General features: G+C 37.3%; 4 protein-coding genes across 17 annotated transcripts; 3 read left to right on the top strand and 1 right to left on the bottom strand.

Annotated features, from left to right (window-relative positions):
- LOC306887584 (coiled-coil-helix-coiled-coil-helix domain-containing protein 7-like) lies at nucleotides 1-7,319 on the bottom strand. Of its 14 annotated transcripts, XM_079445426.1 has the most exons (8): nucleotides 7,197-7,306; nucleotides 5,120-5,218; nucleotides 4,898-4,940; nucleotides 4,564-4,605; nucleotides 4,207-4,289; nucleotides 3,496-3,579; nucleotides 2,852-2,950; nucleotides 1,329-1,706 (listed from the first exon to the last, which is right to left on the bottom strand). In XM_079445426.1, the coding sequence occupies exons 6-8, from the start codon at nucleotides 3,553-3,555 to the stop codon at nucleotides 1,602-1,604; spliced, it is 264 nt and encodes an 87-aa protein (XP_079301552.1). In that variant the 5' UTR covers nucleotides 3,556-3,579; nucleotides 4,207-4,289; nucleotides 4,564-4,605; nucleotides 4,898-4,940; nucleotides 5,120-5,218; nucleotides 7,197-7,306; the 3' UTR covers nucleotides 1,329-1,601. The 14 variants fall into 14 exon arrangements, with proteins under 14 accessions (XP_079301560.1, XP_079301562.1, XP_079301557.1 ...); XM_079445434.1 differs by having other exon boundaries at nucleotides 1-1,706; nucleotides 4,898-5,218; XM_079445437.1 differs by lacking the exon at nucleotides 4,898-4,940 and having other exon boundaries at nucleotides 7,197-7,319.
- Nucleotides 7,320-7,608: 289 nt separating this feature from the next.
- LOC306880141 (zinc finger protein PLAG1-like) lies at nucleotides 7,609-16,794 on the top strand. Its single transcript, XM_079433470.1, has 3 exons — nucleotides 7,609-7,759; nucleotides 11,276-11,611; nucleotides 13,044-16,794. The coding sequence occupies exons 2-3, from the start codon at nucleotides 11,379-11,381 to the stop codon at nucleotides 13,990-13,992; spliced, it is 1,182 nt and encodes a 393-aa protein (XP_079289596.1). The 5' UTR covers nucleotides 7,609-7,759; nucleotides 11,276-11,378; the 3' UTR covers nucleotides 13,993-16,794.
- An 807-nt stretch (nucleotides 16,795-17,601) lies between these two features.
- On the top strand, nucleotides 17,602-19,291 carry LOC306880664 (small ribosomal subunit protein uS10). Its single transcript, XM_079434353.1, has 4 exons — nucleotides 17,602-17,744; nucleotides 18,482-18,581; nucleotides 18,770-18,843; nucleotides 19,048-19,291. Exons 1-4 carry the CDS (start codon nucleotides 17,742-17,744, stop codon nucleotides 19,228-19,230), a joined length of 360 nt encoding a protein of 119 aa, XP_079290479.1. The 5' UTR covers nucleotides 17,602-17,741; the 3' UTR covers nucleotides 19,231-19,291.
- A 1,326-nt stretch (nucleotides 19,292-20,617) lies between these two features.
- LOC306878466 (kinesin-like protein KIF20A) lies at nucleotides 20,618-25,198 on the top strand (the record flags this gene model as incomplete). The annotated part of the gene is given in 18 exon segments (XM_079430856.1): nucleotides 20,618-20,740; nucleotides 20,851-20,946; nucleotides 21,243-21,362; nucleotides 21,465-21,603; nucleotides 21,684-21,868; nucleotides 22,023-22,113; nucleotides 22,194-22,370; nucleotides 22,459-22,570; nucleotides 22,725-22,787; nucleotides 22,860-23,006; nucleotides 23,094-23,259; nucleotides 23,444-23,620; nucleotides 23,733-23,872; nucleotides 23,966-24,131; nucleotides 24,365-24,496; nucleotides 24,641-24,703; nucleotides 24,777-24,896; nucleotides 24,965-25,198. Coding segments are annotated over 18 exon segments (2,451 nt in total).
- Nucleotides 25,199-25,365: the final 167 nt, after the last annotated feature.

Genomic DNA, 25,365 nt, shown 5'->3' with positions numbered 1-25,365 from the left:
ACAGTGAAAACAAGTTTATTCAGTGTCATTGTTTTTTTTTTTTTTTTTTTTTTTGCATGATTTGCAGGAATATTCAGGAAATGCAGGAACATTCCCAGTATTTCCATTACAATCTCAGGAATCTTAGAAGATTATTACATAGAGGGATGGCCTCCTATACTATATATACCATCAAACCAAAAATTATTCAGACACCAGATATCATTTTTGATACTATTTTTAGAGGGTGCAGGACACTATAGTTAATTTAAGTGAGGATAGCAAAATAAAGTGAACTGTGACAATATTATACCCAAAAATTCTTCATGCAGTGGAGTACCAGTAAAATTGAAGAAGAAAAAATAAAATAAAAATTTGGACCAAACATTATTCAGAAACTTTGACCTGACCGAATCTTATGCTAATGCAACCTTTTTACACCAGACTGAACAAAACTAAGCATTGCTCGGTAATTGGTTGACCTAAGTTGGTCTTGAATTTAACAGCTGAATAATTTTTGGTGGATTGTAATACATTACATACATTTCTATCAAAGTTATCTAACATTATCAAGATGAATATGTTCTGACACAGTCGAGTTTTTGTCATATTTTATTACCATTTTCTTAACTATAAGGAATAAACGTGATAATGTGAGAAATGTTGAAGGTGTCTGAATAAACTTAGGTTTGACCGTGTACACACACACACACATATAAATAAATATGACAGAATATTTCTGTGCAATTACAGTGACACATTGAATATGCTAATTAGCACATGCAATCATTAGTGCAATTTAGTGACTTAGGCTTTAGCTACTTTACACTATGCCCTAAAAGTATGTATACTGTTTGTAAATAAAGAACTTTTGAGTGAGTAAAATATTAGACCTAGGCAAGCTCTTAACTATGTCATGAAATTGCATTGTCACATACCTGCATTCCGTCACTGAAAAGTTATCTTATGCAGAGAAAACAAGTAGCATGTTGATTTGCCAGTTGTGGGTTATAAATTGTTATAAATGTAAGGAAACCTTACAGATTTCCATATCACCGCAGACTGAATTAACTCCCACTTGCAAATTGAAATATATCCAACTTCATCTGCTTACAATCAGTATACTCACATAAAGCAACATATACGATATAACAAAATCACTGCTTAACTGTTTATATCCTAAAATATGTAAACATTCCTATCACCCATCTCTCAACTGCCAAAATGAGGACATTTAGTCATTATGGTATAACATTAACATTATGAATTTCTGTAAAACTGCTTTGATACAATGTATATTGTGAAAAGCGCTATACAAATAAAACAGATATGACACAACACCCACACATATAAACAATGTGTTCTATTTTTAATAACTGAATACATTAAATTAGGCTGCAATAGCCTGTCATTGACAGTATCATACATACAAACACAGCATTAGTTGTTACATAACTACATAATTGCTGAAATTATGCAAGTACACATTTAATCTCTTTCCCCACAGGACTGAAATACATTTTCATAAATCCAGAAGGATAGATTGGAAGTGCGTCTCCTCTGCAAGAAATTTCTGTTTTACGGAGTCCAAACACACTTATGTTCTAACTGCTACTGTGCCGTTAGTAGGGCTTCCCTCCAAGGGCTGTGATGATCTGCTCTCGCTCCTCAGCAGTTGGCATATCAGGCTTCACTCCATCACGCCTACGCTGCAGCATCACACCATGCTGAGAATGTGAAATACAGGGGGGGGGGGGGGGGACAAAGTGACTGTGGTAAGGGGAAAAATGGAGATGAACCAAACTCAGCTAGGGGAGCCCATACTCCTCAAAATAACAAAAGAGTTTGAGAGTTTACTGTGGTCTTTCACTTTTGGTAAACTACATACAATTTTATTATATTATTATTTTTTAATCCAATAATAATGCTCTCAAGTAGCAAATCTGGGTCAATAGCAATAAGTCAGGGTTTGGTTGATCAGCCCCTGCTGGTAGATGCCATAACAACAACATCAGGCAGAAAAAGAACATGGTCACCATTGACAAGGGGGAGAGAAGACAGTAACAAATTAGCTTTAAATCTACAAGACTGTTCAGGGAACATATAAGAGCCATTTCTAAAGACATTGTTTAGTTTAGTCTTGTAGTTAGTCATGGTTCCTAATTGGTAAAAGCCAAATGAAAATATTTAATATTGAATTTAATAAGTTTGTTTACTTAACAACAACTATAAATTAACCCATCATTAAATGTATGTAAAGTATGCACCAAGTATTGGATTGGGACTAGGTCTCAGCAGGATGGAGATCAGATGGGGATCGGGGTAGTCCTGGACGGTATGACCAAAATCATTATCATGATATTTCATATCGCTCAATATGAATACTCGGCTCTTGTTGTTGACTCTGTTGCGGAGTCCAAAATTGCTCAATTGTTCACCAATAAAATATGTTTTTTTTTTTTATTAATTTTATTATTGTTACTATTGCCTTCTGTGAGACTTATAACTACAAACTGAGCCTCAAAAAAAAAGAAAAAAAAAAAAGAACAACCACAATTGAATCTTCCATGTCATTTTTGAAGAACTTTAACCTCTGATCAGGTGAGTACTTCAAGGTTTAGGCTAGATTTGACTATCTTTACCTAGAAGTTTATGCAGAAATCTATGGTAAACCCAGGGATTCACAAACATAAACCATTTTAGCCCTAGAAGAATCTTACATTTAGAGAATCCCATGCAAGGCAAATTTTTGTATACACTTTTTTCTTTTTTCAAAATGGTACATTTCTCTACGGAATATGGTTATGAACTATCAGATTAGTAAATTAGTCCCCCCCCCACCCCCAGAGTCCCAGTGTATCTGTATACTTACCCAGTACTTCCTGCAGTTTTTATACCTCATGAAGAATGCAGAACACATGCTCTTATCATAGTTGTATGCATCCAAACATTTTTGAGAACCATCACTCTCCTATGCCAATGCAAACACAGAGGAAATAAAGTTTTTTCAAATACAAATCTCATTTTACAACATGTCATGATATACCTGGCAATGTAGTTAATTTAAAAAAAAAATCTTATTATAATTACAATACTACAATTGCTACCTCTTCACTTACGTGGCACTGAGCACAAAATTTCACATCAATTTTAAATATATTTAGACAAAAAATAAAATACATATAGGAAAGGGAAGTGGTGTGTGGCCAAGTATGGTGACCCATACTCAGAATTTGTGCTCTGCATTTAACCCATCCAAGTGTACACACAGTAGTGAACATACACCCGGAGCAGTGGGCAGCCAATGGGGGTTTTGGTGCCTTGCTCAAGGGTCTCACCTCAGTCGTGGTATTGAGGGTGGAGAGAGTGTTGGTTATTTACTCCCCCACCTACAATCCCTGCCGGACCTGAGACTCGAACCCACAACCTTAGGGTTACAAGTCCAACTCTCTAGATTTAATATATAGATTACATTAAATTGAACATGTTATTTAGCCACACACTCCACTGACTGACCTCAATGCATGGGTTGATATCCACATTCCGAACTTTGCATGCACTTGATTTGCCAGCCATTCTCCAACTGCATCTGTGTCACAGCTGGAATGTCAGAGAGCTCCAGTTACATAAGAAATCAGGGATGGGCATTTCTTGTTTTTCCTTTTGAATACATGTCAGATCTGTAAAACATTTACTTAACTACTGGGATGTGCAAGTCACAATGATAATGAGGCCATTTTAATTAAAACATACTTTTGACAATTGTGGAGAGAAAAGTATTACTACTAGATTATTAAAAATGCATAATTTTTTTTTTTTAAATAAACATATAAAAAGGAATGTCACGGTTTTAAATAAATCATGATTGTCCAATCCTTCTCCGGGAGGGCCAGCGTCCTGCCAAGTATAAGTCCAACCAGTTCCAACACACTAACCTGGAAGGTCCTAGTCACCCCTATACCTTTATTCACTATTTCCTTCATTAGTCCACTAATGTAGTCCAGTTGAAAGAGTGAATGAAAACACAAGTGAGCGAATTCTGACTCCGAGTTTGCCGGAAGGGCTGCTGCTTTTGCATAGTTTGTGCTTGCTGTTTAATAATAATTTTAATCTTAGCAAACTGGTAGCTCCACTAGTAATGAAAAGACTTATCTTGAACTCTGTCATGAAAACTAGAATGTATAAACCTTAATTAAAATATAAAATCAATTAAAAAGAAATTTATACCTGTATGACATTACGCTGTACCCTCATTGGACAAGCAGGATGGAAAACGGATGGAAGGATGGTTCAGCTGCAGGCGCCATCTTCTGGTGAGACGTGGGAACTCATTTAGCATGACCCTCACAGTGCATTATGGGTGCTATGGTTAACATTGGTTGTACACTCATTATTGTGGTCCATTGCGGGATTGAATGAGTGCACTTGATAATGTCCACTATGGTTTCAGACCCCACTACATATTGCTGTCTCCTCAAATAGTGCCCTATTTAAGTGTATAGTGGGTGATTTCGGACACAGCCTGGTAATCCTTAACGCCTTGATGATCTGCTTCAGGTGGGTTTAATTAGGGTTGGAGCTAACCTCAGCAGGACAGTGGCCCTTCGGGAACAGGTTTGGACTCCCCTGAAATAAATCAATCATAATCAATGTTGTGCAATACCATTTGACACTGCATAAGTGAAAGTTAGTGAAAGTTAGTGAACCCTGAAGTGAAAGTAAACTGAAGTGCTTTGCTAGCAGATTAATAAACTCAAACCTATATGGGATAAATCAGATCGATAAAGAACTCCTTTAACCACCACGTTTCACCCCACAAGTGACAGCTCTGTGTCAAGAAAACATCTTGAATTTTCTCAAAACTACTTTTCTGGAAAAAAAATTAAAATAGACTAATATGACATTAACATAAGGTTACCATATTCATGTGCCATGGCATTTACATGGTACATCTGCACTGTCTGTGGTACAGTCCAAAAAAACAAAAACAACAAGGTATAGAGTGGTGGCCAAAATTATTAGAACAGTAGTATTTTCACCAGCTAAAAAAATGGTTTTAAGTCAGTTATTTCTATTTTTTGTTGTAGTGTGTCGGTAGGAAATATCAGTTTACGTTTCCCAACGTTCATTTTTACATTACTTGTAATAATCCAGTGAGATTTTTTTTTTTTTTTGCACAAAGAGTCTGACAGCAGCCAGTGCTCCACACAGAGATCTGATCTCCTCACCATCAGTCTGTCTGGAATGAGAAGAAACAGAACAAACTGAGACAGAGTAAATAAAGAAGAATTGTGTGACCACTTCTGAAAAAGCATTCTTTGGACTGCTGAAATTAAGATTTATTTGAATTTATTTGTCCAATTACATTTGAGACCCTGAAAATGGGGGGTGGGACTGTGTATAAAAATGGTTGTAATTTCTAAACATTTTATGTTATATTTTTGTTCAGCCCCTGGCATTAAAGCTTAAAGTCTGCACTATTATTTCATCTTGATTGTTTCATATTAATTCTAATCTGGTGGCATACGGAGCCAAAATGATGAAAATTGTGTCAGTGCCCAAATATATATGGACCTGACTGTGTATTATTATTTTATATTTTGCAGGGTTTCTGAGGGTAATTTTAAAACTTTAAGACCTTTTTAAGACCAAGTAAAAATAAATAATAAAATAATAAACTAAAGGGAACCCAGTATGTCAACATGTTTTCTCTAGATGTAATATATCAGGAGCACTTAAAAGTCAGTAAATACAACTTTCAACAGATCTCCATTATTAAACCCTGGTTTGTATTGTGTTATAATTTTGTCAAGCCATTTATCAATGCATTGCGAGCATGAACTTTTGCTACATTTTTGCTAAATATTTTTGCGTATTCATTGAATAAATCCAAAATACGGAACATATGATTGCTGACATGTTGATTTGAGTGTTGATTAAAACAGACAAACAACAACAAAAATGTAGTTGAAAATGTGATGGGGATAGCATGTGATGTTGTTGGTTTCTGCTTAGGTGCATGTTTATAGGTTTTGTAGGCAAATCTAAATTGTGCATATGTTTTTTAGGGGAAGTCGTGGCCTAATGGTTAGAGAGTCGGACTCGTAACCCAAAGGTTGCAAGTTCGAGTCTCAGTGTCCGGCAGGAATTGTAGGTGGGTACAGTGCTCTCTCCACAACTGAGGTGCCCTTGAGCAAGGCACCGAACCCCCAACTGCTCCCCGGGTGCCGCAGCATAAATGGCTGCCCACTGCTCCGGGTGTGTGTTCACGGTGTGTGTGTGCACTTGGATGGGTTAAATGCAGAGCACAAATTCCGAGTATGGGTCACCATACTTCGCCACATGTCACTTTCACTATTATTATTCATTAATTATTATTCATTAAATAGGAGGTGTTAGAGGTGTTATATATATAGCTGATAGTGAAAGAAAAATAGGAAAAGTTTTCAACAGTACAGTATTAGGGGTCAATAAGGTTTAAACCTAGAATTTTAGACAGACAGACAGACAGACAGACAGATAGACAGATAGATAGATAGATAGATAGATAGATAGATAGATAGATAGATAGATAGATAGATATTTACTTATTTTTTAAATGGCACTGATAGTTCTAATCATCCCTTACGAAAATGAACCATGGTTTTATTACAAATTAAACAAAACAAAAACATGGTTACTAGTTAATCCATGATAACCACAAATTAACCATGGTGTTGCTACACTAACCATAGTTTAACCATAGTATTTGTAGTAAAATTGTGGTTATACAAATGGTAGGCTAATCAATACGCCACAAAACCATGGTTACTACACTAAAACCATGGTTACTACACTTTTACTACACTAAACACTAAAACCATGGTTACTACACTTTTACTACACTAAAATGGTTAATTTTCGTAAGGGTATCTTTGCTAGTATTGTCGCGTAATGCAAACGAATTTAAGTTTGATCTCCACGACCTTCATCACACAACTGGATCAGTTTATCAGAGGCTATTGCAAACTAAACGCCTCAAAGGGGAATTCAAATAACATAACGAGCACCTAGTCGTACCTTAAGTCACTTTTAAACAAAGCACGATAGCATGGAAAACGACCAGAATTCTGCCATTTTAATTAGAGGACAGAAGACCGGTGACTGTAACCTAGCCGAATGCACTGCGACGTACACTTCTACAAATTATGTAAAAAACACAAATAAACTGTGCTTACCACTGAACAATAATTTACGGGTCGCATATGAACACTCAACCTTCCCTCGTCAAGTCAAAACAGAGGGTATGTTACAACACAACACTACACAACGTAACTTATTTGTAGGTGATTGACAGGCATGAAGGGCCAATCAAACAGCAAGTTGACATCCGTCACCAGTAACGGGTGCATGATTTGTCACCTTTTTCAGCCAATGATAACTGTTTTACCCTCCTGTTGACTAAACCGAAATTAAACGAAGTCGTACCGATTGACAGAATTACCGACGAGTCCTAAATGTCAGATTTTCTTAGAGGGAAGTCAGTGGCAGTAAAATCTTAAAATGACAGTTTATTACACAAATCACAGGAGCGAGGAAGGAGGGTTTGGTGGTGGGCGTGTCCAAATCTTGGTTCGGTTGCATCGCAGCGCATACACAATGGCTGCTGGAAAGAGGGGAAAGCAAACAATTTTTAGGCCCGTCCCGTCCAGCAAAAAATATGAGAAAAAAATTATTAAAAATCCGGAAAATAGTTGAAAGTCAAGAAAAATACCATAGAAAGGATGTTAACGCTCCCACGGTGAGTTTTATGCATATTTAGAAAATTGTTACGACGTTCTTTAATTAAAATATCGGGGTTATTCAAATTATGAGAGAGGGGTGAGCTAGAGAAAAAAGTTTTGGGTTAATCAGCGCCTAGTTTGGGACCTGACAGAATAGCAACAAAAGACTGAATTATATAGAAAATCTAACATAATTCTGTTATTAGTTTCTGTCAAGTCAGGTTGCGCTCGAGCGAATGTCAATAAACAGAGAAACGCGTGAAGTTGTAAAAAGTTGAAAAAAAGTTTTTGAAAAAATTGTTTTGAGATTTTCTCTAAATATACAGCAGCGACATGGCTACGGTGATAGCCGTAGCAAACTCATGAGTATGTAAATATTTAAAAAGCACGCTGCATACATGGTGCGAATTTTTTGACACAAACATGCACGCGAATCAAACGCAAACACGAGTTTGTGATAGAAGCACCTTTCCATGTTCGTAATCACATTTAAACGCTAAATGTAATGAATAAGCGGCATAATTCTGCTCAGTTTTGGCACAATTTACAAAGTTAGTTGTTTGAGAGTCACAGACTGTGACTAGGCTATATTAGGGGTGTCAATGAGTTATACAAAGTTGCACTATGGGTCATTATAGCAAGAGAAAGCTGCTTGTCAATATCAAAAACAACCAAAATGGTGGGAAAAGTGAGGGGGGACTAATTAGGAGATGCTGAGCAGAGCTCGTCGTCAGTGTTCATCTGTCTAGATTCTACTCCGAGAGAAAGTCCCATTTAGGACCAGGATGAGTGATTGATCTTAAATCTTAAATGGCAGAATCCAATAGTTAGATTTTTCTCTAAGAATAAGAATAGCAGAGTTGTTGGTTGCTACTACACGGGGTGTGGTGAGTTTCTGTAGAATGTCAGTGTAAATTTATTTTATAGTTTGCAATCAGATTTCACATGAAACGTGCATGTGATGGCGCTGCGTGTGGTAACGCAAGAGCATCAGTGGCATTGTGCGCAAAATACATTGTAGAGCTGTTCAAATCGGCGCTTTAAGAGCACGCGCGCGTGTGTGTGTGTGTGTGTGTTTGCAATTAGAGATAAGGTTTAGCCTAATAAACATGTAGCCTATACACGGCACATGGTCAGATGCGGTGGAAGGTTAAGATTCTTCATCTGGGCTACGAAGCACCTCCATACTTAGCCACTGCTCCTGGATTTTCTTTAAAAAAAAAAAAAAAAGGAGAATGGGGTCATCGGGTTTACCGCGCAGTTGTTGTGAATGTGAAGTTCGGAGTCAACTCAAACCACGTCAACCCCTCCAGTGTAGCCCACTGTATTAGCGAACTGCGTGGATCAGTTTCGCAGAAAAAAAGGCAAAGATTTAGAATACAGGAAATGTAGTATTTGTAGCTATGGACTATTTAGACCTCGTAATTTATTTCGGTAGTCAAAAAGCTCAAATAATTGTTGGACCGCGTAATGAAGTTGTAAGATTAGGTGCATGCATGCAGCGAGCATTGTGAAATACGATTTTGAAATATGAATAACTGAATAATTTAAACATTTTTCTGCAAAACTGGTTCATGCAGTTCGCACTCGTAATAGCCTATAAGATGCTTCACGGGAAATGTTTATGTTTTTGTAGACTTCGTGCAGCTCAAACAGAGTTAGGAACACAAAGGCCATGGGTTTGATTCCCAGGGAAAGCTAGAGCCTTTACCTCCATAAAATGTGTGCCCTGAATGCAATATAAGTCGCTTTGGATAAGCGTTTGCCAAATTAAATGTATTATGTAGCCTATATTAATTTTGAAGGAATGAATAAAGTTTATTTCATCAGAGTAGAATATTGTATGCTTTATTTTTTGTTTGTTTAGGCTACATGTTTTATTTGTTTTCATAGTCTTGACTGTATAGGCTTAAAACTGTCACAATTTAACCAAGTAATGAATTATTGGATATAGATGGTGCTTTATGTTTTCTTGCATTAAAATAGGCTATGTCTTACTGAACTGCATTAAAATATGTAATAAAGTATATAGCCTAACTAATGAAACGCTGCAGACATTAGTCATTTGTCTTGCCAAGGAGACTACAATTACAATATTTGTTATTTTTTCCTCATAAGATTTTGTTTAATACTAAACAATATTTGTTTAATGCCCTTCTTCTTCTTTAAAAAAACTGAACTTACTTGTAAGAATATATTGGACATAGCCTAGCATTTCAGTTTTGTGCTGGTACAATTATAAAAAGTTTATATGTTTTGTGTTTTGCCATTTAATTAGTAATTACTACAATGCTAGAAAAATCTTGATGACAAAAAAAGTGTATGCAATTCTAAGTAACAAACTAATAGTAACTGTAAGTAACTAAATAATAGCCTAATTGTAATATATTTTAATAAATCATAGAAGATGGGGCATAGTAGAATAAGTTAACTGGTTTAACTTTTTTATTTTATTTTATTTTCTTTGTTTGCTGTTTTTGTTTTAATGCTTAAAGAGTTGTTGAATGGTAGTCTTTAATGTAGCCAGTATGGAAAAGACAATGTGAGAGAAAACATTTAGAATTTTAACTTAATTAAAAAAAAAAAAAAAAAAGCAATTGTGACAACCTTTTAGCTTTAAATTTGGAATGGAACACACATGGAATGGCCTGAGGGGATTGTATAGCACTGAAAAAAAAAAAAAAAAATTAAACAGGATATATAGTTGGTCAAACTTTTTTGAGTTTGTGAAATAAATTAAAGAAAAATAAGTAAAAGAGAGACAAGTGAAGAAGTGATGTTGGCAGGGTTACTGTCTTTGAAAATAGGAAGGCGAGTGGATACCAGTGCAAAACACAAAGCAAAGAAGAGCAGCTGAAGTTATTAAAGAGTTTTACTAAAGTTTATAGAGTCTGGACTTCTGTGTTTGAAATATGTTTGGTGAATCTTGCCCTTTTACACAATTCTTTCAACAATCTGCATATCCTGTAATTTTTGTATGCCAATAAGTATAGTTTGCTACTTTGTATTTATTGCATGTTTTCTATATTTTTATATGTATGCAGTGTGCCTTGATTACACACAGTATTTACACTGTAAAATTAGCCTAAATCAACCTACAAGTGGCTTATGTGACACTGCATATGATGGAATGGCCGTAAATGAAAGTATTTTATTAAAGGAAAGCAAGTATTTTATTACTTAGTAAGGTTTTAGCTAAAGTTTTTCATTAAGTGTTCATCATTTTGCCTGGATACAGATTATTGTATCATGTTATCCTTGTCTAGTCTAGTGTTCTCAAAGTGTGGTATGAACATCATCAGTGTTCATCAAGGTAATCTGTAATCAATTACATATTTGAAAACAGTAATTTATTATTATTATTTATGAATTAATTTGTTTGTTTGTTTATTAATTCTTTGGGCTTCAGAAATATTTCAACACCTGTACAAGCTGTGAAGGTGCTATTGCAATGTTTTTTACTGACACAGTACTACATAAAAAGTAGTCAGTTCATTCATCTATCAATTCACGGTTTGCTGTATTTTTCTTAGGGCCTTGCGTCTCTGCTGTGTTGAAGATTTGGGCTGTCACACTCTCTCTGTGCTAGGACATATCACTCGTGTCCACCACATGGCTTGCTGTCACTAAGTTGCCATGGCAACGGTATCTCCAAATGACTGCCCCACCACGGCAGAACACTGTCGAGTGCGGAAGAGGAGAGTAGAGGGTAAAGTGAGGAAGAACTTCTCCTGTCAGTTGTGTGAGAAAGCCTTCAACAGCTTGGAGAAGCTGAAGGTACACTCGTACTCACACACAGGGGAAAGGCCGTATCACTGCACACACACTGACTGCACCAAGGCCTTTGTCTCCAAGTATAAACTCTTACGGTAGGTACTTTCACAAACCATTCCATGGCAATCATATGTCTCTGATGCAAACCTACTGTTTTTGTTTCAGTCAAAACTTGCAAATAGGTGAGTGGTCTGAAATCATATGGTAATTGCTATTTTGCAAAAAAAGGTGTTCTTAGTTCAGTGGTCTTGGAACAACATTCTTACCTACATCTTAATCTTGGCCATTAACCCATTTAATCCCACAATAGTGACCGTAAAAAAGGTTTCCATTTATAAAGCTCTAAAAACCTTACTGACTGATGTTTTAGTGCACTTCCTGCAAATCTAGAAAAAATAAAGGGTCTCAATTAAATATGTGTCGTTTCACATGGTGCAAATTGTCACATGACCAGAGCAGTTTATTTCCTGTTTGCACCTTAAGAAGATGATGGCTGCATCAAAGCTTCAAAACAAAAGCCTAGTAAAGTATGTTAACATAAAAAATATGACAAAGATTCTTGGTACACATTATCAAACCAAACATCTCGATGGTCACAATAGTGACCGGTGGACCGCGTTAAAATTTAAGTTAAAATTACAATACAATGTTGCAATGACAAAATATTGCACTAAATTAAAAGTTCAGATGTTACAAATAAGTTACAATATTGATGTTGTAATACTGGTAGCACTAATATAAAAATTTGATGATGCATTTTACAAAAAATTGAAATATTTTGATGCTTGTATTTTTTTAGCCTTTTATCTCAGTATTCCTATTAATGTCGTATAAGGTTTTTTTATGCATAATAGTAACCCTAGAATGTGATCAAACAGTTTAAAATAGCTGGGCTAAGATATATAAAAAAAATTTTGACTGCAGAAATATGTAATTTCAGTACTCCCCTTATCCCACCCGTCACAATTGTGACCGACCATAAAACACAATTTTTCACATACTTTTCCAAAACATTTTCAAAAAATAATTATTAATTATTTCAAAGGGTTACTAATGACACATCATTTGGATATTGTCATGTCTGGGAAAGATTTGGGATTAAACGGGATAAAAGGATAGATCAATTAAAATTAAACATTCTCTCAATTACTCTCTCTCTCTTGTGGTTTCAAACGGTATTTCTGAATGGGGTCGAAACCACATCACCAAACTTGTGGATAAACTTTTTATCCTTTAACTACCACAAGATTCAGAGGTAAATAAATGTATTACATTGTTGAAGCCCTAATCCCAATTTACACCTAATATCAGAAGGTAATACTGATTAAAAGGAATGTTAAAGCCCCAAACTCCACCTTCTAATCTGAAACCAAAAATCTGATTGATTGACTGATTGATAAGAATGTTGGTCCCGTAACTTGAAAGTCATATTAACCAAGACCAGATATACTTAGGTTTGTTATTTGACATTTGGACATTAATAGTTTCTAGTCTGGTCAATGTATGCTAATGCGTTTGTGTCCATAGGCACATGGCCACACACTCTCCAGAAAAGACACACAAGTGCAGCTACTGCGAGAAGATGTTCCACCGTAAAGATCACCTGAAGAACCACCTCCACACACACGACCCCAACAAGGAGGCTTTCAGCTGCACAGAATGCGGCAAGAGCTACAATACCAAATTAGGCTTTCGAAGGCACCAAGCCCTTCATGCCGCACACCGTGGAGACCTCACCTGCCAGGTGTGTCTACAGTCATACCCAAGCACTCCCCTGCTGCTGGAGCACCTACGTGGGCATGCAGGGAAAAGCGCTACCGCAACTAAGGAAAAGCGACATCAGTGTGAGCACTGTGAAAGGCGTTTTTACACCCGTAAGGATGTGCGACGCCATTTGGTTGTGCATACAGGACGCAAGGACTTCCTTTGCCAGTACTGCGCTCAGCGATTCGGCCGTAAGGACCACCTTACCCGGCATGTTAAGAAAAGTCACGCTCATGAGCTGCTGAGGGTTAAGGCAGAGCCCGTAGATTTGATGGAGTCACAATCCTCGCCAACATCTGGGCCTCTCTCTCTAAGGTATCCAATAGGTCATGCTTCTTACTCACCACCGCCGCCACTGAGGGCGGAGCTTGAAAGCTATCTCTTAGAGTTACAGGCTGAAGATACGCCCAAGCTGAGTGCTTCTGCAACGGTGACTGGAGAGACAACATCGTCCCTGGACTTTCTGTCTCCATTGTTTAATTTTCTTCCTTACAACCAAGGGGCAGGGCCTACTTTGGGAGTGGCCTACAGCCAGGAGGAGGGGCTACTGACCACCCCCATGCAAGACACCCCAGAGCCTCTTAGCCTCCTTCACACAATCACACATTCACACACACTGTCACAAACCAATGCACTCACTCCGAGTTATACACATCCACCATCTCTGAATACAACCACCACCCTGCCTCGCTTCCACCAAGCCTTCCAGTAACCCAAATACTTTCACACACTTACAATTTTTGTAGCACTTATTAAAACACTCTTATGTTTATTATCAACTTAGCCCTTATTCAGATTCATACAAGCATAGAGTCTCTGAAATCCCGCCAAGGCAACAATCTGCTTCCTCAAGCCAGTATCACATTTTTAAGCAAAGTCTTGAGGACAGTATCACACTTTTGGTCATTCAAGAAGTTGAAAATGCAATGCTCATTGTATTTTCCGTCTAGAGGTGTTTGGGCAATCATTTTAACAATGGATGATACCAATCACCTGACAAATATAACTGAACATTAAATACATGGTTATGCGATTTATAAGAGCAGAGTTCAGTTTGCAGTGACTTTTCACTTTCAAAATGTTGAAAGAGGAAGAGAGATAGATTAACACTTTTAACTCATTAACACTTTAAACTTCTAGCGGTGTTGAAGTTCCATCAAAGCTAAAATATATTTAGTCAAATGTTGTTTCCATCTTGTTTTTTAATATATAGCTCATAACTGTTGGGTAATGAACTGCCACCGTTTTAGTGACTATGCCACAACTATTTACAGCCAAAGGCAACCAAAACCTTCATATCTAAAAAATAAATAAAACGAAGGTTCATCTCTTTATGTTTTTTTTTTTTATGGCTGTTTGCCATCATGCTGCTGCTCGTTGTAAGGGCCTTAAAGGATGCCAGTGCAGGAATGCTTCACAGTTCACATCAACAAAGGGAAAGAAAGACGAAGACTCTCTCTCTCACCCACATACACGCTCACATCATTTTACTCTCTTACTTCATTCAACCTCATCCACCAGAATGCTGGCTAATGCACTGATCAAAGCTGTCAATGAAAGAAACATTCGTATCAAGTTTTTGCTGTCTCGGTTTCAGCTCACAGCTTATATAACTAAAAGACAAAATACAGTCTGTGACAGAGTTTGTCATTATATTGACTTCTCTACAGTTTACCTGAATATAAGCTGAGGATGTAGTTGATCTCGGTATCAAATCCATTTAAGTTTGCATTGAACATAAAGGTTATTCACATTGACAGTGATTTGCAAAGCAACCATTTGTAATTTATTTTTAATTAGAGTTGGCAATCTGAGGCGACACAAGTGATAGAGACCTCAACTTTATGCAAATGGCCAGTGAAGTAATGTGTTGGTTACTAAAGGAAGTCTGCACACATATGATGAGATCACTCATATGATCTGTCACTGAATAAAGAAGTTGAGTAGGAATACCTGCTAGTAACCCACAGTACAGCAAGTGGTTGATCTCCAGCAATGTAACGGCTGTCAGTGTGAATGCATCTTCCTCTATAAAGATGATCTGTGTGTGTGTTTATAGGTATTTGGACAGAGTGTTGGCTAAATGTCTGTTTGATGGGTTTTGATTTACTTCTGCGGAAGCTGAAGGTTGTTAAAAGCTTAAACATTCAGAGAACCTCCATTTGGGGCATATATTTCATAATAGCACTTTCAGAAACAAAAATATGCCTTTTTTTGTGAAAGTAAATAGTATAGATGTCATAAGTAGCTTTTAGAAGATTTTAAGCATACATACACAATGCTATATGTGTGATATTTTTACAGGTACACTTAATACAGTGTTTTGGTTATTGTTGTTTTGCTTTATTGCACAAAATATCTAATTGTCAGTGTCTCTCGATTGAGGCTTCAGCCAAACAAAGAAAAAAGGTCAATTCCAGCAAGATTCCTTTAGCATGTACTTACGATATTTAAGGTTTCTGGTAGCTTCAGTATTGACAAAATTGTGTAGATCTAGGTGGCCTCTTACCATGAGGTCATCTGAATGAGTGATGTCATTCATTTATAATGCTGCTGAATCATGGACATATTGTTAAGCTATAGGATTACTCGAAAAGAAAACTTTATCATTGGGAGCCACAGACTCTCATGTTCATTGTCATTGGTACAATCACAACACAGAGTGTGTGAGCGACACTCCTGCAATAAATCTGATGGATAATGCTGCTAATGGACAGTGTATAGCCCCTGGTGGTGCAACCGACTTTCTCTCCTCTTTTTACCCCCCAACATTTCAAACTGTGTTTTAAAATAGGTGTGTGTGTGTGTGTGTGTGTGTGTGAGAGAGAGAGAGTGTGTGTGTGTGTGTGTGTGTGTGTGTGTGTGTGTGTGTGTGTGTGTGTGTCATGGGTTGGGGGTTACGTGAGCCATATTGTTAATGTGTTTGTAATATGGTGCATATGACACAAACCATTTAGAGGATGGATGACACCACAGCATGGGGAAGGCCGTGGAGGTACTGACCTATGATCCAAGATAGATGATATGGATAGATGAAAAGGACAGACAGCATTCCAGCCATAATTATGTGTGTCATTGTGTTCTTTTTGTTTTAATGCCATTCTGTGTTAATGGCCTGCTATTGCTAATCATGCATATTTTACTTTAATGTATTTTACAAACTACTGTTGTACATGTATAGCCTAAGACAGACAGAATCTTATATATCTATGTATGAATGTGTGTTATGCATTTGTCTCCGTCATGAATGCCTGCTGCCACAGCTGACAATTAATTTGTCTCCTAACTGATAACATCATCCAAAGAGACAGTTATTTATTCACTGACTACCTGAGTCAGGTGTGTGTTAAGGAAGGCAGGCTGTTGGCAGTTGTGCATGTTTCTGATGAAAAGTGTGTTTTTTCTGTGTATGTTCAGACGACCTTTGCTGCTATGTGAGGAGAGGAGAGATTTGGTCCAGTGTTAATACTGTCCACAGTAATGAGTGATCAATAAACACAAGAAAGACTCACTCAACCAGGTGTTTGTGTAAATGCACGCGCACACACACTGCTTTCCATTTTTATTGGGACATTCCATAAATGTTATGATTTTTATACTTTACAATCTGTATTTTCTACTCCTTTACCCTATCCCTAAACCTATCCCTCATGAAATATTTTAATATAAAAAAACAACAACAACAACAAAAACAATCTGTATGATAAATAAGCTTCCTCATGGGGTCCAAACAAATGTCTCCACAAAGTCAAAATGTACTGGCATTACAGTAATTGTGGGGATATTTTGTGCTGTAATGTAGGGAACCAGGACATACACTCTCTTTTTAAAAACCCTTTTACTTTACAGGACATACTTCTCACATTTGTACGTTGCTCAAAACAAAACAAAAAATGTACACACTGCCCCATAATGAAAAAAAAGCAAGTAATTAGCAAAGATTTTCACATCATACCCAAAAAGTCCCAACAAAGTAGTAAAGGGTATATTTTTGTCAAAGTGTGTGTTGTTTTTCTGTCATCTTTTTTTTTTTTAATAACATAAATTTTTTTTTCGTGGAAATATCTTATTATTTAGACATTGTTCATTGTTCAAATTTAAAACATGATGGTAGCTAGTTTTATGAATGTTTTTTTTTATCATTATCATTCAGTTTCATTTTAATTGCAACATTTATTATATATATATATATATAAAAAAATCCACGTTAATTTTTTATTCGTTGTATCTGCCATAATCCCCAGTGATCGGCAAAAATCCAGCAAAATGCGTTTTGTTCCGGCGGAAATGTTGACACGGTGTTGTCACACAGTACCCGGATGCATCATATAAATGAACGAGCAGGCCTTCAGACCTTCCTTTCTCTAAGCACCGGAGCGAGGTCCTGTTGTGCGCTTCCTGACTCACCGCTGTTCGCGTTTCAACCATTTCCACGAATAAGTCGGTCAGGAATTAGTAACCATGGTAATTTGAAGTTTTACTAATATTGTATTAACACAGAGAAACAGTCTTTATTGTCTTGTGTGTCTGTATTTAGGTGTTAACCATCTCGTGTAAAACACGTGCCGCTGAATCATGTTTTGCAGGCAGGAATTGTGAAAATCATGTTATGCCAAGAGAGTGCTTATAATCTTCTGTTAATAAATTATGACACTGTTTACTTTGTTTTATATTGTAAATTGGTATATGCTTGTGAGCATAGATATATACACCTATGGTTGTAAGCGTACACATGTTGTCTTCCATCTTTTTGAATGAGCAGTTGTGAGTAAAGCAAAAAATAAAAATGTTGTATTTCCTAGAAGCCCCATTGGTGTATTCAAGGTTATAAAAGTGAGGTGTTTGATGTATAGTCACATTAATAACAAAATACTGTTGCAGTTAAATGTGTTCCTTAGACTGCTTAAGTAAAATAACTTCATACAGGAGGTATTTTGACATTTGTATGGGTTTGTTCTGAATTAATATACAGGTTTCATTTTATTTGTGCAGGTCCTAGTTTATATTTTTGTAGAAACTCTGCTGTTACCCTGACTAGCCTAGTTTCACCTGTTTAAATTTAGTGGGTATGTCAGCCCCTCTGGGTTATAACATAAAAGTGATTTTAAAAAAAAAAAAAAAAAAGCAAGTATTTAGTGAGTATCAGAATTGCAGAGTGCACACTTTAAAAAGTTTATTAACAGCACATGTATGTTTTGCAGGCATTCAAAGACACTGGTAAGGCTCCTGTTGAGGCCGAGGTGGCAATTCACCGTATCCGCATCACTCTAACCAGCCGCAATGTCAAATCTCTGGAAAAAGGTGAGTTTGTGCCCTAGTGGTCTGGTGGTACTAAATTGATGGCAGTGAGGATAATAATATGTGAATGACATAAACATGAACTATATCATACGCTATTCTGAGCCTTTTTTTCACAAAACTCTGATTTGTGTCTGAATGGGTCAGGCATGTTGTCATTGAAACACTATTTTTTTTTTTTTCCTCTTTAGTGTGTGCTGATTTGATCCGAGGTGCCAAGGAGAAGAGTCTGAAGGTGAAGGGACCTGTGCGTATGCCCACCAAGGTGAGTACCAATTTTGAATTATTTTATTTTTTGTCTTTATCTTCTCCTATTTGAACAAATGTAGGTTTCAAAGGACTTCAATTAAAGACTCTTAGTCATAGGCAGACATTTGCCAAGAGAATGTCCCAATGTTTAAGATGCTTGTTATCAGGCTGTCATTCTGAATTTGATTCTATTTTCTTATTCTCTCTCCCTGACAAAAAGACTCTTCGTATCACTACTCGCAAGACACCATGTGGTGAAGGTTCCAAGACCTGGGACAGATTCCAGATGCGGATTCACAAGCGCCTCATTGATCTACACAGTCCATCTGAGATCGTCAAGCAGATCACCAGCATCAGCATTGAGCCTGGTGTTGAGGTGGAGGTCACCATTGCAGATGCATAATTGCTTCCCACTTAATCAACTGTGTGTTTGCTGTCAGCTCAATAAAATTGAGATTTTTGGATTTCTTGTCCATTTTCTTTTTCTTTTCCCCACTGACCTCAGACTGGGTCTCCCATAAAATTAATTTCTTGTCTACTCTTTCATGTTGCTAGAAGCCTGTATGCATTTTTCATTGTGTGGAGCATTTACATTTATGCATTTAGCAGACGCTTTTATCCAAAGCGACTTACATTGCATTTAAGTTACTTTTTTTTTAAACATTTTATCAGTTCTTGTTTTCCCTGGGAATCGAACCCGTGACCTTGGCGTTGCTAGTGCCATGCTGTACTATTTGAGCTAGAGGAAAGCCTAGTGATGTTTAAAAAGGACAAAATTTGCTATCCAACGTTCTTAAATGTTGTCTTTTGTGTTCTGCAAAAGAAACAAAAGCGTACAGGCTTGCAACTACATGAGGGTGTGTCAGAAGAATGAGTACTCTGAAACATTAAAATATGTGAAGTTAAATTACTACAGGTCTTTTGCAGTGCCATTGCTAAACTACCTAAAAAATACTGAAGCAGTCTTTGTCATTAATAGACAAATATTTTTTTTACTGAAGTGTGTACAGCTTATTCACATGAACTGGAAAAGTTCAATGTTTATTGAAATTAAGAAACAAGTAAATATGGTGCCCCTAACAGCAACTAAAATGTGAAATTATACAAATATTTTATTACGTTTTCCCCTGGTTTCACAGACGAGGCCTAAGCCTAGTCCTAGACTAAAATGTAAGTCTGAGCTGTTTCAACTGAAATAAACTTGCACTGACTGATCTTAAAATATCTCAGTGCCTTTATTTTGTCTCATGATGCACCCAAGTAATGTTTCTCGCATGTTTATAAAAATTACTTAAATGTCCTAAATTGAACTATGGCCTAATCCTGGTTTAGTCTAACCCCTGTCTGTGAAACCGGGCCATTATGTTTAGGCAACACTTTGGTCTTGATGTTGAATGAATATACATATGTATATATAAAACTTATTTTGGTCAGGACTAATTAAAAATTAAAACTATGAACAAGATGTCATCTCAAATTGCACCTGTAATTTTTGATTGCACCACAGTGAATATACATCCTGAAAAGCATTTACAGGTGCGCTGAATGTCTTTTAGGCTCTGATCGTTAAGTACTGATTGGTGAGCAGGTGTGACAAATGCATTTTGGGTAAGATCTTATCTTGACCGTGTTATCAAAGCAATTGTTTAAAATAGTTTTAGTTGCTGCAAGTTATATCAGTTTGCTTTTGCGGTCTTGTCTAAATCTCTGACCCATGCTAATGTCAAGTTGAAGACTTTAAAATTTAACTCATTGTTTTAAGCACAGACTTGTATTATTACCGTATAATCATGACAACAGTTATTGACATGACAAATGAGGACACTGTGTTAGTGGCTATGGAGTCAACTGCTTGTGAACCTCATCATGCAGCTCTACCTGAACTTTCTGGAGTTTCTTCCATAACATCACAGGTCATAAGACTGCAAGTACTAATGTTGTCATGAGCTCTTTTAATAACGTAGTGTATTCTTGTTTTATGTATGTAGTATAGCACTTTGTATGGTGTCTTTGCTATGTGCAGAGTGAGACTGGTGAAATCTCTGAAAAACAGCAATTTCAAGTTTACTTGAAGGTGCGCCCTTTCAGTGAAGAGGAGCTCAAAAGCGATGAAGATCAGGTATTGTAGAACTTAGTGTAAGGGTGATGAGACACGGGGGCAATTTTTATTTAACAGTGTTGCGTGAGTTATTTCCAACTGAGAATGGGTAACAAAGTTCTATCTGGATACTTTACATTGGTTTTTGGGCCCACCTGGTTTGTCTCACCCGGTTGCACGTTGACCGCAACATTAACCAAAGTTGCCTGGCAACATTGCTGAAAAAGTTGCCCCGTGTATCATCAGCCAAATGTTAATCAAGTTTTGGGTTTGCTTTAGGAAATGTTGGACTTATATGAACATCCTTTTAATTCCAGGGTTGTGTTGTATTGGAAGACTCTGAGACCATTGCCCTTCATGCTCCTAAAGGATCTGCCACCATGAAAAGCAGCGAGAAAGGAATTGGTCAACAGGTTTATAAATTTAGCTTTACCCAGGTAAAATGCTATTTAAAAACAGAATTTGGACAAATCTTAAATCTACAAATATTGATTTTTTTTTTTTTTTTTTTTTTTTTTTTTTTTTGTAATGAAATGAAGATCTTTGGGCCAACATGTACTCAGGCAGAGTTTTTTGAAGGCACAATCAGTTCACAGGTGCATGACTTTGTTCATGGCAAAAATGCATTGGTGTTCAGTTATGGTGTGACCAATGCTGGAAAAACATACACCATACAAGGTGAACTTAACATAGACATTCACACGGGATATGCATCCTATGATATACCGTCTGTTACATGTGAAATGATCTGTTTTAAGGTTCCCCGAAAGAACCTGGCATTTTGCCACGTGCTTTAGAGGTTGTGTTTAAGCACATTGCTGGGTGCCAGTATGAGCATATGGACCTAAAGCCATATTTGAGCTCGGATGTGCAAAAATTGGACTCTGAGCAGCTAAAAGTAGAGAAGAATGCCAAGGCAGCACTCTTCAGTTTGCTAAAAGAGGTAAGACTGGTCTGCACATGACATTAAGTTTTGGCTTAATAGTCATTCTTTGACATAGCTGCCTGTAGTTTGCTGACAACAGATTCCAGTGAGAGAAATATGTTTGTACGGTTTACGAAAGTCATTGTTAAATCTTGAATATCTCTCTTTTCAGGAGCCCGAACCCACAAAATCCAGTAGGAATAGAAGCTCAACATCCTCAGTCAGTAGTTTGTCATTTTCCAGCGTTTCATATGACCACACAGGTAAGCATTATGATCACTAAAATGTGTGGAAAAGACAATGTGTAAGGACCTTGTTTCAGATTTATGCCAATGTCTTTCAGCCGACAGTGTTGATGGGATGGTTGAAGGGCAATGTCTGTACTCTGTTTGGGTGGCATTTTATGAAATCTACAATGAGCACGTGTATGACCTGCTTCAGCTAGCCCACACCAGCAAAACCAAAAGACGTCTTGCACTGCGGGTTTGTGAGGACAGCACAGGGTGCTCTTACATTAGAGGTATAGTTTAATTAAAAGAAAAGCAAATGAGAACGTTTATTTGTTGCTTAATGCTTTTTTTTGTAAAGGTAGTTGGTGTCTTTTGTAGAGTTAAGATGGGTTAATGTGCAGAATGCAGAGGAGGCTAGTAAGATCCTACGTGTGGGCAATAAGAACCGAAGTGCAGCAGCAACCAAGATGAACCAGTCATCCAGCAGAAGGTCATTTATCATCCGTTTACCTATTTAAAAAAAAAAAAAAGGCTTGTGTATTCCAAGTATAAAGGTGCTTAATACAGTATACGCATTGCAATTTAGTGCAGCCAATTTAAAGCAAATGAAGCTGCCAAAAAAAAACACTTTGGTCTGTTTGCAGTCATAGCATCTTCACCATCAAACTGATACGCACGGAGGGAGGGCATGTTCAGGGACTGTCAGAGTAAGTGAAATCCTAAGGTTTGGAAATGCATGTTGTTTTGAAAGTGTAACGCCCCTTCTTTTCTTGCATAAGCCTTTCACTTTGTGACCTAGCTGGCTCTGAAAGGTGCAACAAAACCAAAACATTTGGAGAGCGTCTGAAAGAAGCTGGTAATATAAACAATTCATTACTGATTCTAGGCAAGTGTATTGCCGCACTCCGGAATAACCAAGGTTGCAGGTACATGCAAATACTAACTAGATGGTTAAGAGTGTCTGGTTTATATGTGCTGTGTCTTCAAAACTGTGTTTCTGTTTGCTTCTCTAGGATGAAGATGAGTTACATCCCATTTCGAGAAAGCAAACTGACAAGGCTCTTTCAGGGAATGTTTTGTGGCCGTGGCAGGGCTTCCATGATTGTGAATATTAATCAGTGTGCCTCAACTTACGATGAGACCCTCCATGTGATGAAGTTCTCTGCTGTTGCCAGACAGGTTTGTGAGGACTGTTTGTGTTGTGTGGGGTTTTTTTTTATTTATTTTTTTTTTATTTTTTTTGTAATGTGAATTTTGCAATCGGCTGAATCAAATGAGAGATTCTATTCATCATGGTTTTGATGGTTGCATATGACCACACAGCTCACTCAAGTGTGCCATCTGAGGTCTGCTTGTATATTAGGTATTACAGGTTATACCTCAAAGATCTCTTGAGTCTCTGGCACCACGTCTCGTTGGTCTGGATGGGAAGCCATTGCTGAAAAATGGAGTTATTGATGAACAGGCTGTGGATGACTACTTGTCAGAGGAAGAGCTGCTGGATGGAGATGAGGCAGATATGTCAATATTGCCTCAAGAGGTGACATTGCTTTTGTTGAATACTTGCATCAGCTGTGACACTGCTTCACAGAAACCTTTTTACAGAAACCTTTGCAATATGTTCACTGACTTGGCTTTTTTTTTTTTGATAGGAGTTGGTAAGCTTGGTGGAAAGCTTGCGCATAAAGCTGTTGGCTGAGCGCAGAAAAAATCTGCTGCAGGAGATTCAGATACGAAAGGAGATGGGAGATGCAATGTTGCAACAAATCATGGAGGCAGAGGAACTGCACAGGTATGTTCTTGTGAATGCAGAAGCAACAAAGGCATCTCACAGTAACATGGACTTGTGAAAGGTTTGCTTTTTTTTTTTTTTTTTTTTTTAAAGTCGTCAGATGGTGGACCTAAAGGAGAGTTATGAAGAGAAGATGGACAGCACATTTGAGATGTATAAAGAGGCGTTGAAAGAGCATGCATACCAATGCGCTCTGGAGAGACTAGAAGAGGATTACATCCCTATAGAGGAATACAATGAAGAGCAAGCGAGAGTCGAGGTATACGCAACTGTTCAAGTGTAATTAACCCCCAACCATTTAGTATGTAACAGCACAGCCTACATTTGTCTGTGTATATAATTATCCATATCTAGGTATGACAATATAATAGGCCAGCAGTCTAGCATTATAACTGCACAATGTCAGCCTTGCTGCCTTTTTATTTTAACAAATTGATTTGCTAAAATCAGGTGGTTTATGTATAGTATGTTAGTATAATGTTTTTAATATAGGAGCTAGAGAAGCTTGTTTGGGAGTTGGAACAGAAATGCCAGCATTGCGGTCCTCCACCACTCATGCAGGACAACTCCATGCAAACAAATCCAGTTCCTGCCACAGAAGAGTCAGGTATCATCTATTTGGTGTGTGTGACTGGACATGGCTATCTGTGAGTTGTGGTGGAGCTCCACTTTTATTTTGACTGAAATGTAAATTCAGCAAGGTGTGTGGTGGGGATTAGTTTTTGTTAGGTTTGTACATTCGTGTGTACTCATCCATCCATTGCAGAAAGGTTCAAAATGCTGTACAAGGAAAAGTGTGCAGTGGAGAATCTATGTGTTGAGAAGCAAGAGGTAAATGGACAACTGAAAGTTTCTGTATCCGTTTCATGTTTTGTTCTGAGGTTTTTTGTTTTGTTTTTTTAAGTTGATTGTGTCTTTCGAGCAGCGGATCAGTGAGTTGAATGAGACTCTGCAGGAAGCTGGGGAGAGCTACATGGAAAAACTTGCAGAGATCCAAAATCTACAAAACCGGCTCTCAAATCAGGTAAGAGCACACGGATGAAACCTACTGTATGGCCATGTGCTCATTATGAAAGCTTTTTTTGTTAACAGGAGCAAAAAATGGAGCGTTTACAAAGTGATGTTGTGGCCAAAGATCAGGAGATAAACTGTTTGCGGCAGGACATTGCAAAGCTGGCTAATGATTCTGTAGGACAGCCTCGTCCAAGGTGTGGTCTGCTGGTCAACATTAAAGAATCAATGATGCCACAATCTACAGGAAGTCTATGTCGCACCATTAAAAAGTCTGTAAGGGCAACAACATCTCTAAGGAAAAAGCCGAGCTGATTACATGCTTTGAAGCGCTATTGTAGCACTATTTGTTGAATGTGTTTTTATCTTTTTATTTTTGTAATAAAAGTCTATTTTAAACCCTGGAGTCTCTTGGAGTTCTATCAATGATTGTGATTTAATATGCTTTGACCCTGATATAACATTCCTTGCCCAGATGGTTC

Source organism: Barbus barbus (genome assembly GCF_936440315.1).
Source record: "Barbus barbus genome assembly, chromosome: 2".
Classification (NCBI taxonomy): Eukaryota; Metazoa; Chordata; class Actinopteri; order Cypriniformes; family Cyprinidae; genus Barbus; species Barbus barbus.
This window is presented reverse-complemented; position numbering and strand designations above follow the sequence as displayed.

Excerpts from the sequence above, each read along its gene's own strand:
- LOC306880664 (XM_079434353.1), top strand. Across the intron at positions 18,582-18,769 it reads TGTCAAATCTCTGGAAAAAG|TGTGTGCTGATTTGATCCGA; the intron begins GTGAGTTTGTGC and ends TTTCCTCTTTAG. Across the intron at positions 18,844-19,047 it reads CTGTGCGTATGCCCACCAAG|ACTCTTCGTATCACTACTCG; the intron begins GTGAGTACCAAT and ends CCTGACAAAAAG.
- LOC306887584 (XM_079445431.1), bottom strand. The coding sequence starts at position 3,555 with ATGGCTGGCAAATCAAGTGCATGCAAAGTTCGGAATGTGGATATCAAC. Across the intron at positions 2,951-3,495 it reads ATATCAACCCATGCATTGAG|GAGAGTGATGGTTCTCAAAA; the intron begins GTCAGTCAGTGG and ends GCATTGGCATAG. Across the intron at positions 1,707-2,851 it reads AAAACTGCAGGAAGTACTGG|CATGGTGTGATGCTGCAGCG; the intron begins GTAAGTATACAG and ends TCACATTCTCAG.
- LOC306880141 (XM_079433470.1), top strand. The coding sequence starts at position 11,379 with ATGGCAACGGTATCTCCAAATGACTGCCCCACCACGGCAGAACACTGT. Across the intron at positions 11,612-13,043 it reads TCCAAGTATAAACTCTTACG|GCACATGGCCACACACTCTC; the intron begins GTAGGTACTTTC and ends TTGTGTCCATAG.